This window comes from Anabas testudineus, chromosome 11 (assembly GCF_900324465.2).
Source record: "Anabas testudineus chromosome 11, fAnaTes1.2, whole genome shotgun sequence".
NCBI lineage: Eukaryota > Metazoa > Chordata > Actinopteri > Anabantiformes > Anabantidae > Anabas > Anabas testudineus.
The window spans coordinates 8,053,816-8,077,677 of NC_046620.1; the positions used below are offsets into that span (position 1 = coordinate 8,053,816).

Sequence of the window (23,862 nt, forward strand, 5' to 3'; positions counted from 1 at the left end):
ACCACTGAGTAGATATCAGTGACTTCTTCTCATGAGCTCTGAGCCTCTGAGCTGACAGTTCGGTGGTAATGGCCTTTATCTATATCCTGGCATGGAACTCAGTGGGGACGGATTTTAGCAAAGTGAGTCCAAAGTCAAACCTAAACTTATTTGTTTTAAGCAGAAACATTTATTCAAAATAAAATAAAATAAGTCTGGATTTGTTGACTATGAACTTTTTAAAATATTACTTTTTTAACAGTCAACATCTTTGTAATAGTGTTCCAATGGTTGTATGATGAGGGTCTAAATTCTTGTATCGCAGTGTAAATATCAAAAAACTGTACTGGCAAGGATAAGCAGTAATAAACCAAAAACCTTCAAACTTCAACAAATTGGATAATTCCATTTTTGGCTTTAGTGTCTTTTTCTTGGCAGCTTGCATTGTGTTTGTTTAGGTGCTGGCATTGCCCCATGTTTTGTTGGCACATTTATAGCAAAATGTTACCTTCAGACTTGAACATCTCTAAACGTGGCAGACATCTTTGAACCAGCCTTTAGAAGTTGTTCTTTCTATTCCTTTCTTTTATCTACTTCAACAATTTGGGCATCATAACATATCACATATAATCTCAAGCAAATAAACATCAAAAAACTATTAACATTAAGCCTGAAATCCATTCATTTCCTACAAAATTAATGTCACTGCACACTCTGTGGTCATTAGCTATCATCAACTATTCTGATTTAAAGTTTACCTTGTTTTAGTATTGATGTAATTTATTTTCAAGAAAAGTAATTTTACCTGGCAAGTGTGAAATGGATGACAAGTTGATTAGAATCATTCAAACCTCCCCACCTTTCTACATAATAGGAATGGATTATAGCTGCAAGCATAGAGCCACCAGACTCTAGTCAGGCAATTTATTAAGGAAAAATATGTGATTTAAAAGTTTTAACGTTAGAGTTCATTTTTAAACAGTTCATCCTCACATTATGGGATTTTCAATAATAGAAAGTTAAAAAATGGAGACATCTATAGATCCTACGTTAGGGAAATAGTTCCCACAATTTAGTCTTTGTCACTCTGGATGTGACTGAATCAGTTTGATGAGTCTGCTTCATTTGTATTCTATGTAGTCCCTTTATGTCTTCCTGCGTAGCGTTCACATGGAAAGTCAATTACCCATTCTTTTTTATTATAACACCAATTTAAGTCAATACAAAAATATTGCCAAAATTACACGTTTCAAGATGAATGGAATCAATTTTACTTCCTCTACCTGATCACACATAGAATACTGAATATTGGCTTTAATGTGAAAGCGATTTTTAGAAGAATTACCTCTCCAACGTTGTGTGGATCAGCATGTAATGTAACATGAGTACAAGCCAATGTTGCCATTAAGCTATCAAGTTTATTTGTTTTGCTATTTTACCGAGCAGCAGACAGAGAGGACAATCTATGTCACAGTTCCACATATGATCATTAACAACTTAATTATTTTCATTATTATTATTTAAATGTTTTCCATTGCGTTTTAAATAGGCTGAACACACAAACAAACATACAGTATTACCTAATTATCTGTGAGCTTTAGAAATGTGGCTAGGTGGATTATCTATACCTTAGGCCAAAGCCAGGCATTAGAAGCTACAGGTAGAGAGAGCTGAGAGGATAAAATGGTTGAAAGGTGGGTGCAGGAAAGATGTTCAGCACACACACGATGCTGAAAGTGTGTTTCAGAGTGAGCCTAGCTAAGTGAACTACAGCCTGGCTGTGTGCATCAAGAAAAGACAAGAAGCAATGGTAAGTGAAAGCAAGAAGCAGTAGCCTGTTGTTCTGAGTATAGATAGTTATAATCTCTTTTTCTCACCAACACTCACTGGTCTTATTCAGAGAAAGCCTTGCTGAATAGCCCCTGTTTGTTTGGAAGTGTCCAACCTGTCAAACTCACAGGGTATGCACTGCTGTCTGACACGCACAAATGAACACATCTCATCTGCGCTTGTGCTGCTTCTGCTTTCTAGATACTGCTTTGAATGAAAGGGAAAGTCAGTAGAGGAAAATGGAGAGAGAGCAGAGAAGAGAGGAAGGGGGGAAGGAGAGACAGTTAAAGCCAAAGAGCCCAGAAATCTCAGGTTTTGTTCCTTCTGTCCATCAATCTTTATACCAGAGACTTTGCTGCTGATTCTGTTGGAGTTTCAGAACTGTCCTCTGTTGTAATCTTTGAGTCAGATAAAATGCAAAGCTCGGCTGGAGGGTGGGAGGTAGGGGGTCACAAAAGACTGTTGCACAGACCAGCATGTAGGAGCAACGATGGATTGGTTGCTATGGTTATTGGTACTCTATTAGTGAGGTGAAATGCAGCAAGCACCCAGAAAACTTGACTGCTTTAGTAAGAAGTGGGTAAGTTGTGGGTAATTTAAGCTCAAATTTAAATAAATAATAGTGTTAGGAACCAAAAATGTTACTGTCATAGTGTTAACTGAGTCAACTTCAATGGGAAAAGTGGAAGAGAAGCTTTTCCAGCCTCAACACAGGTAAACTGTCTACGTGTTATATCACGTCATGTATACAGTAATGGGGGGATAAATAATTTAAAAAAACAGCCTCAGGCCAAATCTGTTTCTCTGCTCACCTTTACCCCAAAATTGATATTTGTGGAAGAAAAGGCGTTGCATTTTAGTCAGTTTGGCTGATTCAATAAAAGTAAGTTGAGTAGAGAGATTAACATGATGAAAGTTGAGGTAGAGGATGGGAGAGAAAAAGAGAGAGAAAGAGAGCAAGGAGAGAAGAAAGTGTAACAGAGGGTAACAGTGCGAAAGAGAGACAGAAGTGAAGGGAGAGGCAAGTGAAAGCGGGGTAGTGAGAAAGAGAGAGAGGCGTTAACGTAGGAAAGCAAGCACGAAGGGTTCTGGTTCCAGGAAAAGCAGATGCTTCTACTCAGCATGAAGCTGTAGCTGTAAGAGTAGTTTAGTTTGGGCATTCCAGCGGCTGTCTTGCTGATTTCCAGAGGGCAGTATCTTTTATGACCTGAGTGATGCACAACTTCACTTCACTAATAGAGTTGGCTGTATTAGGAGTGGTATGTAGGAGAAGGTATGTTTCAGAAGAACGTGTGGAGAGCTAGGTAAAACAAAATAGAGAATTCAGAGAATAAAACTCAATCCTCTGGTATTTTGGATGCACATATATGCTTTTTGTTGTCTGCATACATATTTACAAAGATCCTAATGCATTTGCAAAATAATGTGTACCAATCTGTCTGGCTGGCAGTTGTATTAGGGGTGGAGTGATGGTAATTTTGGTATGCTGACGCTGGAGTAAATCACCTCTGCTTACACGTCCGCTCCACTCTGACACTTTTTGATACATAGCCACAGGACAGCCTGGCTGTGAAAGCTAGGAAGCTAATGTCAACACTAGCCCTCGGAGAGTCATTAGGGATAATGCGGCACTGCTGAGCGCCTGGGCCTTTGCTCCATAAAAACAGGTGGTCCCAGGGTCACCCCTCCTTTCTCTCTCCCTTACCTCCTCTACTTAGCATACTTCATGGCACTCTCCCTCCTCTCCAGCTCCCGCGCCACCCTTCCCTGAGCACACTTGGGAAAGGTTATTTGGACAATTGGTGGTGATTAGCTCTTGATTTGGCTCATTCTGTTTGTTTGATCAGACTGTGGCGTGGAGTATAAAGCCAGTGCGAGTGAGGGCGCAGCTGGGGCTAAGCCATGGCTGAAATTGGGTGAGGAGAACCAGAAGGAGAAGGAGGGGAAGAGAGAAAGCAAATGAGAAGGAGGAAGGCTTAAAGAGGAAGAAGAGGGGGAGCGAAGTGCTGGGGGTTTAGGGACCTCCAGGGTCCTTTGCTTTCCTGGCAGCTTGAGTTATGGATTTGGGCTGCTGGCAGAGGAAATGTGAACTGTTTGTCCCTGTTATTCCAGGTGTGGGCCCTCATAAAGAAAGAAGAAAGAAATCAGTCGGTTTCTTCCTTTCAATCTTTCATCCAACAACCTGTTTCCACTCTCTCTATGCCTCTCCTGTGGGTGGTGGATTGCAAACAAGAAAAATGTGGGTGCTGCCTAATAGCTGCCTGGTGATTCGGGTTAGAAACTCTGCTTTGCCCTGAAGCGTTTGGGGGCTGAATTGGCTTCGTTGACTCGGGTGGATGTTCTGGCTGCACTGATCTTAGGGTTGGCTTGGGTTGGTGTTGGGTTTAGGGATGGCCCAATGCCTCAACCTGGCTGGTTAGGCCAAATAATTTCTCTCACAGTAACGGCTGTTCTATCCACCCCTCCATCCATCCATCTCTTCATCCACTCATACAGCCAGCCAGGCAAGTAGGAAGGCCTCTCGCTATCTGGGTGTTCAGCCAACAAATCCCCACTCCACTCCTTTGGCCCCTTCTCTACATCTATATATCAGGCTGATGGTTGTTGAGAACCGAACATCCATCCAGCCAGCTGAATAAAAAAGAGATTAAGCACCCACCCAAATCCATTTAATTATTCGTTCAACTGCTTGAGTAATTCTATATAGCTCCATCCACTGTGAGAACTTCAGTGTTCCTCAGCTTTTACTTTTGCTCCTACTGAACACAGTGATGTTGAACAACAGGAACAATGTGTCTGGTCACAAAGATCTAGCCTTGGTAACTCACATAGTAGCACTCAGTGTATGAAGCTGACGAAAACCAGCTAGACGAGTCTGTATAAAACACCTGCTGAGCTAAGTCCCTTTAACAGACTTGTGTTAGCACATGGTCCTTTGCTTTATTCCATGATATATACAGTACATATTAATAAATTCACAATACTGTTAAACACACTGAAATGAAAATTAAATGCAGCAAAGATATTTGATGTTTGTTGTTAAAACCTAACATAAAAGTGAACTTTGAAGGTTGGGAGATCTTGAGGAGGGTTACTCAAAGTTTGACAAGATCTTGGCATTAAAATATTTGAGTTCACAAAATAAAGAGTTAAAACCACAGTAGAAAGTATATATTATTTTGGCATAACTTAGGTGGTGTGCAACAGCCCCCAATCAGCAGCTACAATATGGCCTGCTGTCAAGAATGCATCAGTTTGGCGGCAGAGATTCTGGTGAACCAGGGCGGAAAGATCAGCATTTTACTGTGTGTGACACAACATACCCAGGCCCAAGAATGAGTTTTGACTCATCTCACTGCCACCTTCTGTAAGTGTGTTTGTGTGTGTTCACACACACACATGCTTACATGCAGTAAGCCTTGAGAGAACAGCCAGTCCTATGATAATGACGAGAAAAAATCGCTTCACCATTTATGTGTGTCTGAAACTCCCCTAGTTTTTTAGTTTCCTAAAAAGCATTTGCTCGGTAGCTGAGTTGGTTGGTGTGTTATGTCTAACACAGTGTCTCCCAGGGCCAGAAGATGAGGCTCCGGGTGCTGGAGGGAGACTGGGCACTTTGGAAAAACCTGAGGGGGACCCAGGGTGCTGCAGACTGCAGAACAGTCGTATGACCTTTTCTAGAATGCTGCCACCCGCCTGCCACTGAAACACTGTCTGGCTAATTAAAGTTTCAGTGGCATTGGATTTTCACTGGCACAGCACACCTCAGGCAACCTTGGGGGCTCTAAGTCAGGCGATACACACAGAGGGATGGATGGGAGAAAAAAGCGAGTGAGGGGCTGTAGCAAAGAAATAACATACGAAATCAGAAGCTTTCAATAACACACAGAAAGAAAAGCTATATAGTAGAATGCCAATCCACAATCCCAAACATGCACACTCCCTGGGTATTTTACATAAGCACTGACATGGTTTGCCCTTCCCAATAGTTATGCTCAAAATATTCAAGATCATACAGAATTAGAAATGAAATTGAAACTGTCCAACTCTGTACAATCGTGTGAATGCAAGAGCTAAGCGAGAGATATGGATGTCAAAATGCTGAGTGCTTTTGCAAATCTTATCGGACTGCCTCTCAGGCTAATGGAATTTTGATGGGTCAGTATCAAGAATAAATGCATGACTTATGACATGGCTACCGGGAGCATTACCAAATATACTGGACAGCATGTTCCCGTCTCCAAAGGATCATTGAATAATTGGCCACATTTGACCAGGACATTTCTGGAAATATGGCCAAGAAAAGGTTATGCAACAAGACAGACTTGCTTGTGGCCTGTATTTCACAATCTGCTGATCTTGTCTCCGTTAATGATCTTGACCCCCTTTTCACCATTTTAGAAGTGAAAGGGCCTAATGGAGCCAAACAAAGCTGCTTGTGTGTGTAAATATATGTGTGACTGTGTGTGTGTGTGTCTCTGTGTGTGAGAGAGATAGAGACACAGGGAGAAAGAAAGCCCTTGTGACTGTGTGTTACAGCTTGATGAGGTCTTGGTCTGTGATTCCTGAGGGAGCTGGTCCAATCTAAGCTTTATTAGGCCTTATTGAGCAGGTGTGTGTGTGTGTGTGTGAGTGTGTGTGTGCATTTTCTCTATCAAGAACATTTGGCAGAGCTTTATGAGTACCTTAGTGAGTGTACCTAAAATACACAGCAGTTTAATGGGGTGTGCAAGGTATTGTACATGGACCCCTTTTCTTGCTTTTGTGAGGTGAGCATTTTAGTTTGATCATTTTGGCATTTAAGAGTTTTAATTTACTTTGTGCATCTCCAAAAGCTTGGAGATTCAATTGCTCAAGACGGAATTTAAAACCAAATTTAACCAGGGTCTATGACTATTGTCCAGGTGAATTGGCTTGGACCGGCATGTGATTTGGCTGATGGCTCAGTACCAAAGGGCTACAGCTGCTGCAACATTTATTTCTAAGTACAACATCGTTTACACCAAATGTCTCTCCTGTCTCTGGTCTGTCAGTATCTATTCAGTTAGTTACTGAAATATGATCTTGTCAGAGAAATCTCCCCATTCCACTTTGCAGAACAAGCACATTATAGTTTTTTTTCTCCTACGTGAAACATCTTTATAATTTTCAGCTTGATATATTGTTCCCATTAAATGATTTTAAAGTTGACAGCTTAAATCAGTATATATTCAGAATGGGTTTGAATTCACCCATAATGATGATCTACAACATCAACGTTCCAGTAGAAATAAATGGCTGGACTGGCTTCTAAAAACATTTACATTCACATGGGATATATGGAATGATTACTATGGAAAACTAATGTTTCCACATTCATTAACTTTGTGTAGGTTACATTTATGTGAGCAATTTTAACATGAGCGAGGATTGAGGATTAATTACGCCACACATCAATGCAAAGTTTACATTTCACAATTGGCCTTGACAAGACAGTGAGAGTGCAAATTCTGAATTAAACTGTAATGGTCCCCAATACTTACGGTTGGCAGAGTTTGATGAGATCCTGGTCAGTGGTCCCAGGTGGCAGGCCTCGGATATACAGGTTGGTCTTGCTCAGCTGCTCCGCCCCTCCCTGGCTGCAGCTGTTGGTGCTAGGGCTGGGAGGAGCCATGGGATGAGGGGGTGGAGCATAGGGCTGCTGGGAAAAGAAGGGAGATGATATGTTTATCGTAAACAATAGAAAAATATATTTAAGTTACAATATGTAAAACAGATACGAACAATGAGAAGTGAAGGTGTGAGACAGCAGAAGACAATGTGCGAGAAGGAGAAAGAAAAACATATTTTTATCACCACCAGTTCAATGTCACTGTAATTAAGAGAGTAGACACTTTAAGGCAGCTGTGAAAATGAGGGGAGATGAGATCGGGGTCACTAAGAGATGAAAACACAGCAACAGATATTAGTGAGTAAAATTTGGAAAAAACAAACACATAACCCCGATGTCAAATAACAAGAAGACACTGCAGGGAAAACATTTTAACGTAGAGAGCTCTTCAGATGGGCCCACAGAGGGCACACTGTGTATATCATTGTGTATACTCACTTTAACTTCACTTTATGTCACCCTTACGCAGTAAATAAAAATAAATTGCATCCGGAGTCTGTTGTTAGTGTGTGGGTCTTTTTTTAAACATGGATCTGGAGTCAAGAATCAAACTTTTCTGGATGTTTTTTAATCTTAAGTAAACACTTCACCAGGGAGATTCTCTGGAATTAGGGTTCATGAGGCATCCAGCAGCTTATAAACAGTTTTAAATGATGCCAACTTCCTGCTTACTATTCATACCCTCAAAACCAATTTCATTACACTGTAACAAACAATTTACACCTCCAAGGGTGTGATATCTTGATTCAGTAATTCTCTCCAGTCTATTTCATAAACATCTCAATATCAATGTCTTTTTTTTTGTATCATCGCTATCCTCCAAAATGTATTCAAAATGCATTAGATATGTGATGTCTTCCCTTTATTTTCTCCCTCTCCTTCTCTCTTCATGTGCCTGTTGTGCTGTTAGTGTAGATTTATGGTATAAGAGTCAGGGCCCCCTGCTCACAGCCCATTTATATCTCTATTGCAGGGACACTGCACATGGTGACAGAGCGAGAGAATGAAGGCCCTGTGGGCATGAGCAGAAAGAGGGAGAGATAGAGAGAGGGAGAGAACTGGTAGAAGAAAGTGAGCGAAAAAGAGGAGACAGAGGAAGAGAGAAAGAGATGATGTGCACTGCAATAAAGTAAGTGAGTGATGGATGAAACAGAAAAAGAAAAAAAATGGTCAGGGAAAGGGGACATGACTAAATACCACCAGCAGCTCCAGTTAACCGCGTTAACCCGTTATCCTCCCAGAGAGAATCTCAAGACCTCATGCCATGCAGCAAAGCCACACACACACACACATAGGTAAACACGCGCACACACACACACACACATGCATACCATTAGCCCTCAGTCTGCCCCACACGTTAGCAGCGGCTGCCGGAGCATGGCTGATTTGATGCGCTATTTTAAGCGTGTGTGCCATGCCAGCGTGTCGCCTCCCACTCCTCAGACAAAGAGCCGAGGTCCCTGGAGCGTGAAGAGGGAGCCACGTCCATCAATGGACGGCCAATTACCATGCTGAGCTAAGTGGAACTGATGGGCAGCTACTCACTGTGCTAGACACATGCACACTGTACAAACATCTACAGTAAGTGTGCACACATAAAATGCTACATGGTGACACGGAAACATCATTTTCATACAAAAAACTAAAACAGTCGGGTCCAGCCAGAGCTGCTTTAGTTTCTTTAGGGCAATCTTAGCTGAAGTAATTTCAGATGAGTTTCACTTTAAGTCCTGGATAGTGGAAGTGCCCCTTAACAGTCCTTTCAATGAATAGGCCTAACAACTAATACATGGTTATAGTGGGCCTGCTGTTTACCAGTTCAAAACTTGAAATATATAAATATTTCATGTACATATCAGGAGATGACTCCTGATATGAACAACCCACGTCAAATTCCAGTCAACCCTTATTTTCCTGTCCTCCGATACTCATTCTTGTGACTGAACCATGACTCTATAAATCGCTGAACACAGATAAGAGGATGGACCCACTCACACTAACACCACTGTACATCCTCCTACCGAAGACTGGCCCACATGCTGATTTGGTAGCCTTCATCTCACAGTCAGTCACAAAGAGCAAACCTAGTCTCTAGTCATTCATGTTTCAGTGCTGGAGCAGCAGTATAGAGGAATCTTAATCTCTTTAGTGCTCCATGGGAGTTATTTTGTCCCACTCAAAGTCACTGGAACGTGCACAGCTGAAGTTCAAGCCTTGACTTTGAGGCTCTCACCTTATGTCTCCCTGCGCACCCCTCGCTTTATTTTTCCCTAGTCCACTGTAGCTTAAATTAGACACACAAAGCTGAACATACTGTGTGACACGTACAAATTCACTAGCACAAACATGAGACACTACTGCTGTAAGGACTGAAGGTTAATTGAAATCGTCTCTCTCTTTTTTACAGGCTTTCTTTCTTTGTTTTAGCCCTTCAGTAACACACACAAGCCCCCTTCTCGTCCCTCTTCTCCTCCCTGAGTTCCAGGCTTGGCTTGCATCCTGATCTTTGGAATTCATGTGTCCCGCCCTATTGATTTGCTTTCATTTCTTTAAGGTCAGAAGCTGAAATCTTACACAATGAGGCATGGAGGGTCAAAACCAGCCCATTACTTACAGTGTTAGGTGAGAAGGCAGAGAACAAGGTTATCCAAGGGGAAAGAAAAAGGCTGGAAGAGTCCCCTGGGATAAAAAATGGAATGGGTGCAGAAGGTCTCAGAGGAATGGCGTGTGTGGGTGGATGGTGGGATGGGTTTATGTGTGTGTTGAGTGGTAATGTTGAACTCCTGAGGTTTTTGTTTTTATCCTATTTGACACAAAATAAATACATAATTAAGACAGATGTTGTAAAAACAGATTTTGCATATGTGGTGTATGTATGTACATATATGTATGTGCTTTTAATGAACACCCAATGGGCTGCTGTGGCTTCAGCACACACACATCACCAACAAAAATGTGTTTTTCCCTCTGGTTGCCCCATTTGAGGTTAACAACTAAAAATGTTTCTCTTTCCGGAGAGTTTCGTGACTGCCGTTTACCCCCAGTCCATCAGCCTCTAAGATACAGCTTTTCAACTATATAATAAATACAGGCTTCACGTGTCAGCATGATGAGAATTAAATATGACACAAAGGGTATTCCAGAAAGAAAATAAAATATGAAATTGAAAAAAAAGGAGAAAGAACAAGATAAAATAAAGAATTAAAGCGGGAGTGGAGTGCGAGAGAATAGCTGGTTATGACACTTCAAAAACCTCCAGGTGGTAAATGAGAAAAACCTTCATTCTCTCTGCTCCCTACCCAGCTGTGACATGCCACTGTAGAGGCTTACTGGGGATTTCAATTTGCTGCACTGTATTTTAGACAGGCAAAATGGTTTACACAGGCCCAATTTACCCAGCCAGCCATGCAGGGGGGTTCACAGTCTCCGTGACATGCCAGAGAATGTTTACGAGTGTATTAAGTGAGGATGATAAATCTAGTGTACATTACGTACTTTGTGATGGCACATGGCGCAGCACTGTATATTAACACACCCACACACGGACAACACACTCTTTGCCTTTTACACTCCATAGCTAACCCTCTCTGTCACTTAGAAGGCTCTCTCTGTGAATTTAAAATCTGCGAAATGTTTATGCAGTATGGGAATGAATACGACCATCATTTCTGTCATACAAAAATTAGGACTTTTTTTTAACCCAAAAAATTAAACAGCTGCCTTCAGATTTGTGATAATGCAGTTTTTACATACTTAAAAATGGCTTTAGAATTAGGATCATTTGCTTGAGTCATAAAATAACATTTAACCATTAAAAAAAAAGACTGGACTGGTACATGGTTGTCACTGGCTAGTGATGATGTCATGTTTATATGACAGGGTGAAACTAAGAGCAGCACATTTTAATTAAAATGAGGACAGAAAAGAACATTCTTTAGGAAAATAGGCAATAACTATAATTACACATTGCAGAAAACACCTGGACGTTAGACTTTCCCATTTTTAAAGGTAGTCTATCTATATAAAGTGGGTTCTCTAGTTGTTTTAATATGTGGAAGCATATTGCGTGAGTGCTCAGTATTTGCCACCAGAGAGGACGGCAGCTATAGCAGCTACAGGAATGAGAGCAGGGCTGTAGCTTCCCCGCTTCTCTCTCTTCCTCACTGCACACCGCAGGGCAGGGCTGTGACTGGAGGAGAGGAGGCTGTGCACCAGCGTGGTAATTGGCCCTGATTTATAGGAGGCCAGAGCAGCCAGCAAGAGCTAGCTCAACACTGGCATGAGGCCAGACAAGGCCATGCTGTCAATACCAGGAAACCAACCAACCCACCCCAGCACAGAGACCTCTTGGCCAGGACACCACTACTCTACATCAGCCATCACTATGCAGGAGGTTACACATGTGAGTGTGTGCATGTTCCTGCATGCGTGTGCATTTCTTGTTCTGTGCGGTCCTGCATTTGTGTGGTTCCTCAGATCAGTCACACACGCATGTGCACGCACGCGCGCAGACACACACAAAATAAAACCTGCCACAAAAAATGACAAGTAGTCTACTTAAATCGAAGAAAAAAAGCCTCTCGGCTCATCCTCCATTAATTCATGCTGGCAAAGTCTCTGCAAAGACTCTTAAAGACAAGCATAGTCCCAGAGGCATCCCTTCCAAACTGCCAGAACTAACAGCTAGCTCGGCGGTCGGCTGCATTCACAGCAGCCTCTAAGCACGGGAGGAACACAAATCCCTCATCCATCCTGGATAGCTTCTCCCAAACCTTTAGCCCTTAAACATGTGTTTTGAGAACAGCAGCCGCATCTCAATGGCAAAAGAAGAGGGACGGACACTGGAAGACAGGAGGAGTAGAGCTAGACGCCTGTCTCCTTTTTGCCTCTTGTTTTCTCACCTCACTCTTTGCATGTTGAGGTAAATCCATAACCAGAGGAACGAATAGCAAATCATGCCTAACTCACCTGGGAATGCAATGCTGCTGATTCTACAGCCAAATGTACCCTAATAAGGAAGACTGAGAGCACCATGTATGCAGAGAGAGAGTATAGGAGGAAAGTGGAGGGATAACAGAAAGAAGATGTGGAAGAAAGACGCACTTATTGGCATGACAGAGTTGAAGCCAAGGCCTGGGAGAACAGTCACTCCAGAAAGTGAGAAAAAGGTAAATATAAGAGAAAGGAGCAAATGAGAAAAAGACATATTAAAGTAAAGGAGTCACACTGACTCCTTCTACCTCAGGAAAAACAAAAGGCACCATAATCTAGGACGCCGGTAAGCTTACACTGCTGTGGACAATGATGCAGAGGCCTAATTTTAAATGTGCTGATTGGTCTTTCTACAGTTTACTTCAAAGTTCTCTGTCTGTTTCCATTACTCTTCACCCTTTTCATTACTGCTCACTGTTTCATGTTCCAAGTTCCGATATTACTTCTACATGGTCTCTCTATCGCTTTATTCAAGTACCTCTTTTTCCCTTTTTCTATGGGGAAGATAAGAGCGGGGTCCTGTGTTTCATGCCAGGGCCCATGTCTGGACATGCAGCCCCGGAGTTAAAATAGAGACCATATCTTTCCCAGGGGAGAGAGATAGGATGCATGTTATCTGACAGAAAGGACAAGAGCAATGGAGGTAAACAAGAGATGCTTTATGTAGCACTTCTATGGTGTACTTGTGATACACTGGAAAATAAATGTTGGTTCGGGATCAGAAATCAATTGGAAATGGTGCATTTAGGTTAGAAAAAGACATAACTTAAGCTTGACTGGAGAAAAAACGTGGCAGACCAAAATAGCATAAGGTTTTTTAGCTGGGTCACTTACGTAAACTTCTTTGTTAAAAGATACTCACATCCATTCAAGTAAAACTGGATCAATAATTAGTCACAAATTGCTAATGACTAAAAATAAATGCGCAAGGGACAACACATCAAGAAGAATTTTGTTGGGAAGGTTTGTAGATGACAAAGATGAAAGTTATCTTATCATAATTCTGTCTTTGCTTTATGACGTTATTCCAAACAGACCTAGCTCCTCGGCTACAAAGTATACAGAACACTGACAAGTTGTGGGACAGGTGAAATGTTTCATTGCTATTTAGTTCTCGCGACCAACACTATTAACCCTGGACAGCACCTACCTGAAATTCTGTCTTTTTTGTTGATGTAATCCAGACTTATTATAATGTTTTGTTTTTAGACCTGCCACCTTCAAATGGTTGAAATGATTAATCTTATCTTCCCTACGCATGTCATACCAGACTTGCTTCTAATGCTTCTAACAACATACAAAATGGACATGTACCATCATGACAGTTTGATCTGTTTAAACCTTATTTTTCATCCCATGCTCCCCGCTCTCAGAACACAGAGCTCCTGTCTATCCCCACAGTTAAAAAGAGGTCTGCAGGCTGCAGGGCCTTTTCATATCTTATCTATCTTACCAACGCCTTCCTCTGGAATAACCTTCCTGCTGACATCAGACAGCCTGACTCTGCAGACGCCTTTAAATCCTGACTTAAAACACATCTTTAAACCTTAACTTCCAGTTAGTGGCTTATTCTTTGATTACTTTAGTCTGTACACCTTTAACCCTTCTCCCTTTGTTGGGTTGGTCCCAGTTTCAATTAATCTGCTAAACAGTATAGTTCAAGCTGTCTGGTCAACACAATTCCCCTTTGATGATGATAAAACGCACATCACATTTACAGAACAGGTCGGTCACTAAACCCACACAAAAATCTACATAAGCACACCGTAAACGTCTGTTTATACCGCTCCTCCAACAACCATAAACCTGACTCTCTGAGGACATTAACAGTCAACCGGTGTTTAGGTGACATAACCAGGGCTGAAATGTGTTTGCTGAGGGTGATTACGACAGTTTGGCTGAGACTGCGGTGACCGCTGCAGAGGGATCCATACAAAAAGACTAGAGAGCGAGCAATGGGCAGAGCCAAAGTGAAACACGATGGACATAAATATTTGGGCTGATTTGTCATCATTATGGCCAGCTGGGTCTGTTTGCAAGCTAGTCAGTGTGGGAGTGGAAACTGCAGGATGGATGGAATGAGGGAGTAGGAGGATAGGGACACTCATTTAAAGACAGACTATCAAAGAGAAGGACAGAGGAAGATAGAGAGTAAAGAAACAAGACAAAGAGAATGTCTTAGACTTTGGTCAACTGAATACTGATCCTCCACTAATGTGAATGTGATCCATTGACAAAAGCGGTTGCAGATTGGTCCCTGGTTCACTAATTTAACCAAATCCTATAAATGTGAGCTGACAAGTGTAGCAAGTGTATAGTTTTTAAAATTTCATTCATGAGATTTCATGAATAAATTTCGTGAGATTCATTTCATGAAGCTGTGCAGCAAGCTCTCGCTCCCCAGAGCTCTGCAGTGAGGGGCCTTCCTGCATTCCTGTATGAAATAACACAGAAATGCAGAAAAAGACCAGCAGCCACACAAAATGGAGACCCATTATGTTCCACCTCTAACTGGACACATTCTTCAGGAGTCAGTTATGTTTTTCACAGTTTCACAGGTGTACAATAAGCACAAACAGAGAGCTGGGGAAGATGTTAAAAAGGGAGGAGAGGGCAGGGTTAGCTCTTTTTCAGTGTGACCTGCCTAACGGTGTACTCAGACACAATGTCCACCAATTCAGTCACGCACAAAGGCTGGCATCCTGCTCTGAAGTGTTCTCACTGGCTGCATGACAGGCCGAAACAAAGAGAAAGTGAATAAATCCAAACACAACTGTGAATCTCGTCTCCCTTGTACTAGAAAAGTATATCATACTTACTGACTAGCTGCTGTTTTAAAATGACTGACTAGATAGCTGAGAGTTGAAAGGAGTTATTGCTGAAGTATGGAAAATGCCTGAGAGACAGGGGAGAGATGCAGACGGGGACAGATTGATAGAAAGGAAGCTCGAGCTTTCCCACAATGCCATTTGTTACGCTGCAATCCAGACAAACAAATTTACGTCTCCTCTTCCAGAAGGTCAACTGTGCTCAAATCCATAAATAAGGACGTAATTGGTACAGGAGCAACGAAGAGGCTCAAAGGTTCCAAACAGTGTAGTGCATGAGTTACAGCCTGACACTGACCTCAGTGTGTGTGTTTGACTGTGTGCCCATAGCCATATGTAAAAAGTACTACATAATGTTTGCACAAGTGAACGATGTTAACAGTGTTTAAACAAATAGCAGACTCAAAGTATTCATACACAGTAAGACTAGAGTCCATTTCGATTTGTATTCTATGGATTTTAACACATTGTCACAAAGGTCCAAGGAACATTTCACTGATAATAGCCAGGAATTTGTTCAACACCATTACTTTGCTTCTTGTATAAACTTGTTTTAAAGTCATGTGGAAAAATACAGTTCCTATATTCTTCTTCTTCTGACACTGTAAAAAGTTGGTACATACAGAGAAATGCATGCACACACAGTCTCACGCACGCACAGGTAGAGTAACACACACACACACACATAAGACAAGAGCAAACAGATCATCTAAAGCAAACTGACAGACACAAACAATGCGGAAGTGTTGCTGTCACTAATAGCGTATACCGTATGAACGCAACCATACAAAGATGAAAACGATAAAATCCACACAAATGCAGATCGGTATAAAAATATGCACAGGAGACAACACGCCATCCTCTTCCCTTTGAATATTCAGTTTCTTTCACATGCAAAACAGTTGCACTGGGTCTGGAATGTCACTTTTGGCCCCCAAAGGAATATACTCACTGGAGCGTCACTGACAATTGCCAGACTAAATACTGGCATTAAACACCAGCCGCTGTTGTGGCAGGAAGGCTTGAGACAGCCATAACAAATCAGCTAGGGAACAGAGAACGGTTGGTCTGTTGTAGTTTATAGGGCTTTTTTATGATGTACATCTGAAAAACATATCCAGGGATACTGCACAGGGACCATAACCAACCATACTATGTTCCGTCTTTACCCAAGCCAGAAAAATCAGGTGTACAAACAGTAGCAGGTGATGCTGACAAACTCTTAACGATAAACAGAGTAGATTGGTAAAACACAACAATTCAGCACTAATATGGTGTACATTATTTTGATTATTCCTCAAATGACATAATCTAAATGAGGAACAAAGTAACTCAGGTATCCATTTTTTATTTTATTTTATTTTTTGTATATGACAGCTGAGAAAGACACTGTTACGTGAAAAACAAAATGGCTTTGAACTAATACATCTTTCATCTTCAAGGAGTTGTTGTACTTTTGAAAACAACATTTTTTGCACTGCAAATGTCACAGTCTTATATAAAGCTACTCAACACCATCTATTTTAATATCACCTCAAGTGATTTGTTGTATTTGTGAGGTATTAACATTCGAGTAATACAGTAAATTTCATGACTACAACATACTGCACTAAGAAAAGAAGAAACTGCAAGTTGAGAGCCAGGCATACATTTATCTAGGTAATATTTTTTATGATACTTTATTTTTTAAAGTGGGCTGATATTGTGCTGGAGTTCAGTCTATAAATCACCATCAGCCCAACCTAACATTTTTCCTTTTGTCATGAAAATCTTAAGAACTGTGTTTGGATGAGGGACAAAAGATTCTTCACAGCATAAGTAGCCTGTTTTGTTCATATATTAAATGGTCTTTGCTGCTAAACTACTGTACTGCTGTCCCCCCTTCGTTTTTCTCTTTCTAAACCTCCATGACTGAATCCATCCTCTGCTAGTCCTCCATCCATCCTAGCCCTCACCTTCTCCAATCCCTTCAGTCAGCTCTCATCTACCTCTAAATCCATCCCAATCCTCATCTGGATGCTTGTCCTCCATTTCTCCTTCCTGCTCCCCCTTTCTGTTCTGAGTGTCTCTCCTTCGCTCCACCCCCTTTCTCCTCCCTGCCTAACAGCCATTGGGGAGTTTTTACATTGTGTTGAGCAGAGTTTAGTAGGCCAAAGAAGATGCTGTGCCAGATTCTGCACAGTGTGTTAAGCAACTATCCCCCTTGAAGGAACAGCAGCATTACTCAACACAAAACCCCCTGTATCCGCCCGCCTCCTCAGGCCTAAGCTCACATACTGCAAAGCTGCCGTCATTGGTAGACAGAGAGGCAATGCAAGGGATTGTTTTACTCAGGGTCTATCTGAGAACAATACTGCATTGTAACATCTCCGTGCACCTGGATATTTCATATCAAGAAAGAAGTGTTAAGAAAAGTAAGGTTTCACATCAATAACAAAGCTCAAATTTAAGTCCCTTCTCAATTTTCCTATCATATTTTGAAAGTAGGTTCTTTCAGTACTTGTGCTAGTTTGGCATATTGGCGTGACCACTGAGTTAGGGACCCTTCAGAAGTGTGTCTCCCGGTGATTTAAAGGAAGGGAGTCAGCCACTTCTGGGCAGACCAACCCAAGCTGTCAATCCCATGACTTATTGGAAACCAAAGGGGAATGATCTGTGCTTCCCAGCTCCCACAAGCGGAGTTCAATCAGAGCGGGTGTGGAGCTTTATCCAAAAGTGTCACAATCCTGTGATAAATAAAGCGAGCACTGTTGGACAGCCAGCTAGAGTGAGAAGAAATAAGGTACTACAGAGGGGCAGCGAGAGATAGAAAGCAGAGAGAACTGTGCAAAAAAGGCAATGGGGAGGGAAAGATAGATAGGGATGCAGACGGCTGCCAAAGGAGAAGAGGTGCAGTGTCTGAGTTGTCCAGACCTCGGTAGTGTGATTTATTCATGAGATAAGTAACCATGGCTGTGGAACAGGTGAGTGTAATGGTATAATGTTTCCCCTTTGCCTGACTGTTTGCCTCAGTGACTCTGGCCCGCTGTGCTCTTGCTGGGCTGCTGGAAGGGTTTAATGCATGCCATACTTAGACATGGTAAGAGACTGTATAGATAAACATAGGCCATCTGAGTTCAAACAGGTTAGAACAAACTCACTGATGCTATCAGAGCTTCTACATCTTCAAAGCTAACTGACTCTATAAATTCTGTCCACACACTATGGTAGCTTGACAGCAAACAAAGTCATGATTTACAATTCATTCATACCTTTCTATGTTTGGTTTCAATGGAGATGTATAAATAAAGAAAGAGCTTTTGTCATAACTGTGTTTTTCCACCATCCAGCTTTTCCCTATGCACTGTATCTATTCATAAAGCTTCTCAGGAGTCTAATTTAGCATCACAGTGAAGGCTGAATGACCATGAATTTTGGGAAAAGATGTGCAATTGTCCCATCACAGCAATCCTGTTGCAAGCCACTTTATGAATCAAAGGCTGGGATTACGATCCTTACCTCTTCAATTGCTCAAGCTCTTTTATGCCGGGATGCTCTCAATCAAAACACATTCTGAAAACACAGAGCAGTGAATATACTGTGAAGTTGTTTTTCTTCTGCTTTTGCAAATTCAAGAGGCTATTTGAACTTTCTATTTCTATTTCTATTTCTTTTCTTTTTATGATGTCACCCTCAAGTCTAGTGCACATGAAATTGCAGTAGAAAAAAATAGTTGCTGGAACATAGAGCTTATACTCTTGAGTCCTCTCGAGAGTATTGAGAAATTTAAATCAAATTTAAATGTTGCATGACCATTTATGTTCATTACCCAAAAAAGCTCTTACAGCTGCCCTTCAAAGTAAAATACAATCAAGTTTCTACATTCTTTTCAACACTGTTTTTTCAGCCTGACATTATATTTTCATAAACCAGGACAAATTCTGAGGAGACGTCAAAGACGAAACTCAGCGGTGGTCTGGCCTACTGTACTTGCTAAAAGGTTTCTAAACTATTTATTTACCCACCAGTGGAGACTTTTCATGGGATGATAGCAGTGGACTGTTGTTGTTGTGGTGTGTGGTCTTCCATTCTCTGGTTGAATGTGTGGGGCTGGACTCTTAGAAAAAAAGCGTTCACTCCATTGTACTGCCTCAAAGATTACCACATGAACAAGAAGCTCCTCGGGCTCAGTCCTCTACTTCTTTAGCAGCAGACCACCTCTTAAATACCCAAGACGGCAGAGTCATTGTGGAGATGAATATGAAGGGGTTTGTTCACAACCATGGGGCGACCATTAACATCACAATAGGTCTCATGCTGTTTTTATTTTTCTTAAATATAATTTCAGATACCCAGTGAGGCTTGCCACACACAGACCAATGTGGCATTTCTTTGTTTATGGTTAAGAAAGAATGGGATGGAAATCTATAATTAATTACGCACTTGCAGGTTGCTTCATCTCTCAGGCGTTCCAACTTATTCCATCACACTTCCATCGTACCAATCATATTTTAAAACTCAAGGCTCAACAATCAGGACTCTGCTCTGCATCATAAAGTTGTCTCAGTGATGTCTCACCAACGTCAAAGATAATAGTTGCAAATTTGTTTTCTGAAGGGGCAGCAGACAAAACAACAGGCAGTTTGATGTTTAGTGTGCAGTGAAGGCTACAGCTGGATGGCAGGTGTAGACCAGGGACTAAAGATAATGAGGCTGAGTCACGATTTAGAAAAGTAAATAACTTGTGTTTCACTGACAAGGAAACAGCGCTCCACAGCGCCAGTGGGACACTTGTTTCTGGTCAACTTTTCTGGATTCATCTCTGATGATGGTTTAGGGTCAGAACAGAAAAACAAAACGCTGCACTTATGCAGTAGCAAAGAAAAGAAGGAGTTTATAAAAACTCTGCAGAAGATATTTGTGACACTGAGCAGTGTAAATCTTCAGCACTTCAGAGAGAGTCTATTTCTGCTTCACACAACTAAATTTAGAAAAATAGTTTTAGCCAAAACTTTGATTCCTGATTCAGCTTTAGTTGCTGGCAGATACTAATGTGTCATTTACCTTCCTATGTTCTCCTATTTTTATTAGTACAACTCCTCATATATAAAAATAATATACAGCAAAATGTAAAATTTTTGCAATACTAATGACATTCAAAAGAATGTATTCATACTCGATATCATCTAGTTTTGTTCTGAAGGGATAAATAACTCCTCAGTTACCACTTGGCAAAACGATTCTGAGAAATTAACACCGGAGGTCTGTTGTTTATACGATATTTTGACTATTGCCTTATTGTTGTCCTGCTGCTACGAGGAAGCTTACAACAGAGTCCAAAACAGAATATTACATGCACACAGCTTGATGCATATTTGCTAAAACGGTGGAAATTGCTGGTTTGTAAAACCCAGAGGGAGAAATACAATGTTCAAGGAGGACAAGAGAGGAGACAAGAGAAAAATAAAAAAAACAAAGCAAACAAAGTCAAGGATATAATTTTTGCACGGTTCTGGCACGAGAGCCAGATTTCAGTATTAGATATCATTGTATATTTATTTTTCGGAAAGGGAGGTGCACAGATAAATGAGCTTTTGTATGAGCATTACACTATTTTGGCCAAGCAATTTTCCAGACACAAGGGAGCAACAGAGAAGAAAACACTGAATCTAATGCCAGCTAAAGGGCACTTAAGCTATTTCAGTGACAAACAGCACCATGGCTAATGTATATTACCAAAGATTGAACCAGCCATTTCTGAGAACAAGCAAACAGGCAAGTAGGCAGTCAGGATCTCTATTTAAAGACATCTGAGAGACCAGCATTCTCCTCTCGCCTCGTTCCCTGCAGCAAAACAATAAATAACTAAATCACAACACACTTAAAAGTCCCGCCGTGTTACAATGCCCACATATATCCTTTTCTCCCCAGTCCCATTCCTGTCTTAACTGCTCTAAATTATTTTAATTTTGTGAGAGAGAAAAAGTCATTCACGTAAGGTAATCAGTCTTGGCTCATGCTTTATCCCTGCAACAGACTTATTTGACAACTCTGCTACATCCAATTATTCATGCATATTGATAGCTCTGTTATCCAGTAAGGCAGCAGCTCCCACACAAAGCAGTCTTCCGCTCTGTCTAATACATCTGAAATAACGACAATCTGCAGGACTCACGTTTGACGGGTGCCTAATTTCACACCATTTCCATCTTTTTCCTCAAGAGTTACGGCCCATTGACACCGTCTCTTACAGAGACTTACAGTATTTATGATCAGGTGATGGTCTTGGGAACATTAACTCGGTATAGCCCAAAAAAAGCAGGCGCACTAGAAAGCCTTGGCCTGGGCTATCATGGGGTCGTGTTTCAGACACTGGAGCTGGATGGCGAGATGAATAGAGCGTTAACAAGCCGAATCTCCCACAGTATATGGCTGTGAAGACCTTCTATATAGACCTAAGCTCAAGGTTCACAGCACGTCATTGCCTTAGCTACTACCAGGCAATAAATTCTACAGCAGGGATGAATTGGTTGACCTTGAGGGTAGCCGGTGTTGCAAGTTGCAATCTAATACCATACATTATCCTATCTGTTCTCCTCTTTTTTCCCCCACATATGCATCCTGCACAATAAACGCTGCTTTTATCCAATCTGTAAATCAAAGATAATAAATATCGCCTCAAAAATCTAACTCAGTATTGTTGAGGTTATTTGCAGTTTAATTATAACAGCCTTTGTGCAGCACTCAAGGTACTCGTGTGCAGCTGTGGTGCTCAGGTGGCTTGGCCCTCTCTCTTGCCCTCCATCACTACCTCAAGTCGATGGGCTGCTCTTAATAATTCATGAGCTGTAAGAATCGGCATGCACTAATTGGTGGGCAGGCTTAATACTCTCAGCACTGCTGGGACCAAAAACGAAAGCACCTAGCAGTTTTGTTTTGCTTTTTTTCCTCTCCCAGGCAATTTGAGAAAAAATTGACTTGCCTCTCTTCGGCTTCAAGTTAAAAGGCCCCTCCTGAAATCCAAGAAGCACCTGGAAGCACGTCAGTTCATGCATGCAGGAACAAACGGCGTGAGCACAAAAATCAGGCTTTGAGAGCAAAGTGTTGCAGGATAGATTCACCCTTCAAACCAGATCAGTCTCCTCCTGCTCCATCTTAGTGTCGCTGAATGTCGAGGTATAAAGGACAAGTTAAAAGTGTGTTCATGGTGATGATGCTACTGCATAATGCATTGACGTCTGTTCGCCAGTCACCAATCACTGACTGAGGCTTTGGGGAATACGTTTTGCATTGTATGTATTATGTAAATGTGCAATGCATTTATTTATTAGTACAAGATGGAACAGTTATCATCAGATCCTACATAAAACAAACTCCTGTAGAGTTAGGACTGACATCTGCTGAGAAGACATTAGTGAACTCATCAAGGTCAAAGTTTAAGAGGAAAGACAAAACTAATACAAAACAAAAGGTCACATTAGGACAAACATTGACACTGACACCAGTGAGTGTCAGTGTGATGCCACTTTTATGACCTCAGGTAGCTACTTTTAAAATATCTGGTTTTGTCAAATCAGTTTCACTTACTTTCCCATATACATGCATGTGTATTTATATTATTATATTAAATTCTAGTGAAAAGGTATTTAATCTATCTCACTTGTCTCTATTTTGAGGAAGGTGCTAGAGATAGAGACACACGCGCTACATCTTTTACGCGGCTTCTATCTGCAGCACTTTTCCTTGTGTTTTACTCATCAAAACATTTGCTATTTTGCCATCTACCATTTTTTGTTACATCATGTCTGTTTTTGAATTTAATTATTAGAATTAACTATCTGCTCTCAGTAGAATTAGACTGAAGAGGCTCAGCAGGTTGCTGATGTTTGATTGTAATCGGCCAAGTCTCTCCTGCCCGAGATCCAAACACTCGCTTTCAATTTCATTGTACTGGTGCTAAAAATGTTCTCTCTGTTTGCTTAGTCTTCTCCAGCCTTGCAGCAATATCCCTTTTCCAATCCTTCTATCAGTTGCTATAGTAATAGTCCATCTTTTATTTTGTAAACTCTGTTGTCGTTTCTCTCATGGACCAAACTACTCTCCATGACCTCTCCTGTTCCTTTTGGATGTTTTCTTTCCTCCTCGCAATTCCTCCGCCTGCTGAACTGTTGACGTGAGGAGATAATATGCATAAAGTGTATGTGAAGGTGAAAAAGACAGAGGAAAGTAATAAAATAAGTAAAAAAAAAAAAAGAGAGGCACCTTGAAAGGCTGCTGACGCTACAACCTCAAGCCATTTAGTGAATGTGCAGCCCTACACCCCCCTAAATGTACTTCTATCAAATTACAGGGGTACAGTTTCACCCTGTTCCATGTTTAAATCAGTGCTAATGCTTCTCAACATGACAAAATCCAAAATGGAAAGAAAACAAATAGGTGTAGCAAAGCACTCCTTTGGTTGGCTCATTAGACAACTAGGTTATCCATCCCGTGTCATTTCAGTTTTCCTCAAAATGCCTTCACAATGTAACTTGTCTGTATCCATTGATTTTTCCCTCCGTGGCTTGTAATTGGAAGACCATTACGTGTAAACTGAAACCACAA

The 23,862-nt window shown here is 41.3% G+C and overlaps 1 protein-coding gene across 4 annotated transcripts in view; it reads right to left on the bottom strand.

Moving 5' to 3' along the window:
- The window catches only part of rbms3 (RNA binding motif, single stranded interacting protein), a 226,793-nt gene that overhangs the window by 117,546 nt on the left and 85,385 nt on the right, over window positions 1-23,862 (bottom strand). For 2 of the 4 annotated variants that reach the window (XM_026347586.1, XM_026347588.1), the window contains one exon: window positions 7,332-7,486. In XM_026347586.1, coding sequence (XP_026203371.1) covers window positions 7,332-7,486 — 155 coding nt within the window. Of the gene's footprint in view, window positions 1-7,331; window positions 7,490-23,862 lie in introns of all 4 variants that reach the window. The other 2 variants (XM_026347585.1, XM_026347587.1) reach the window with 1 other exon arrangement.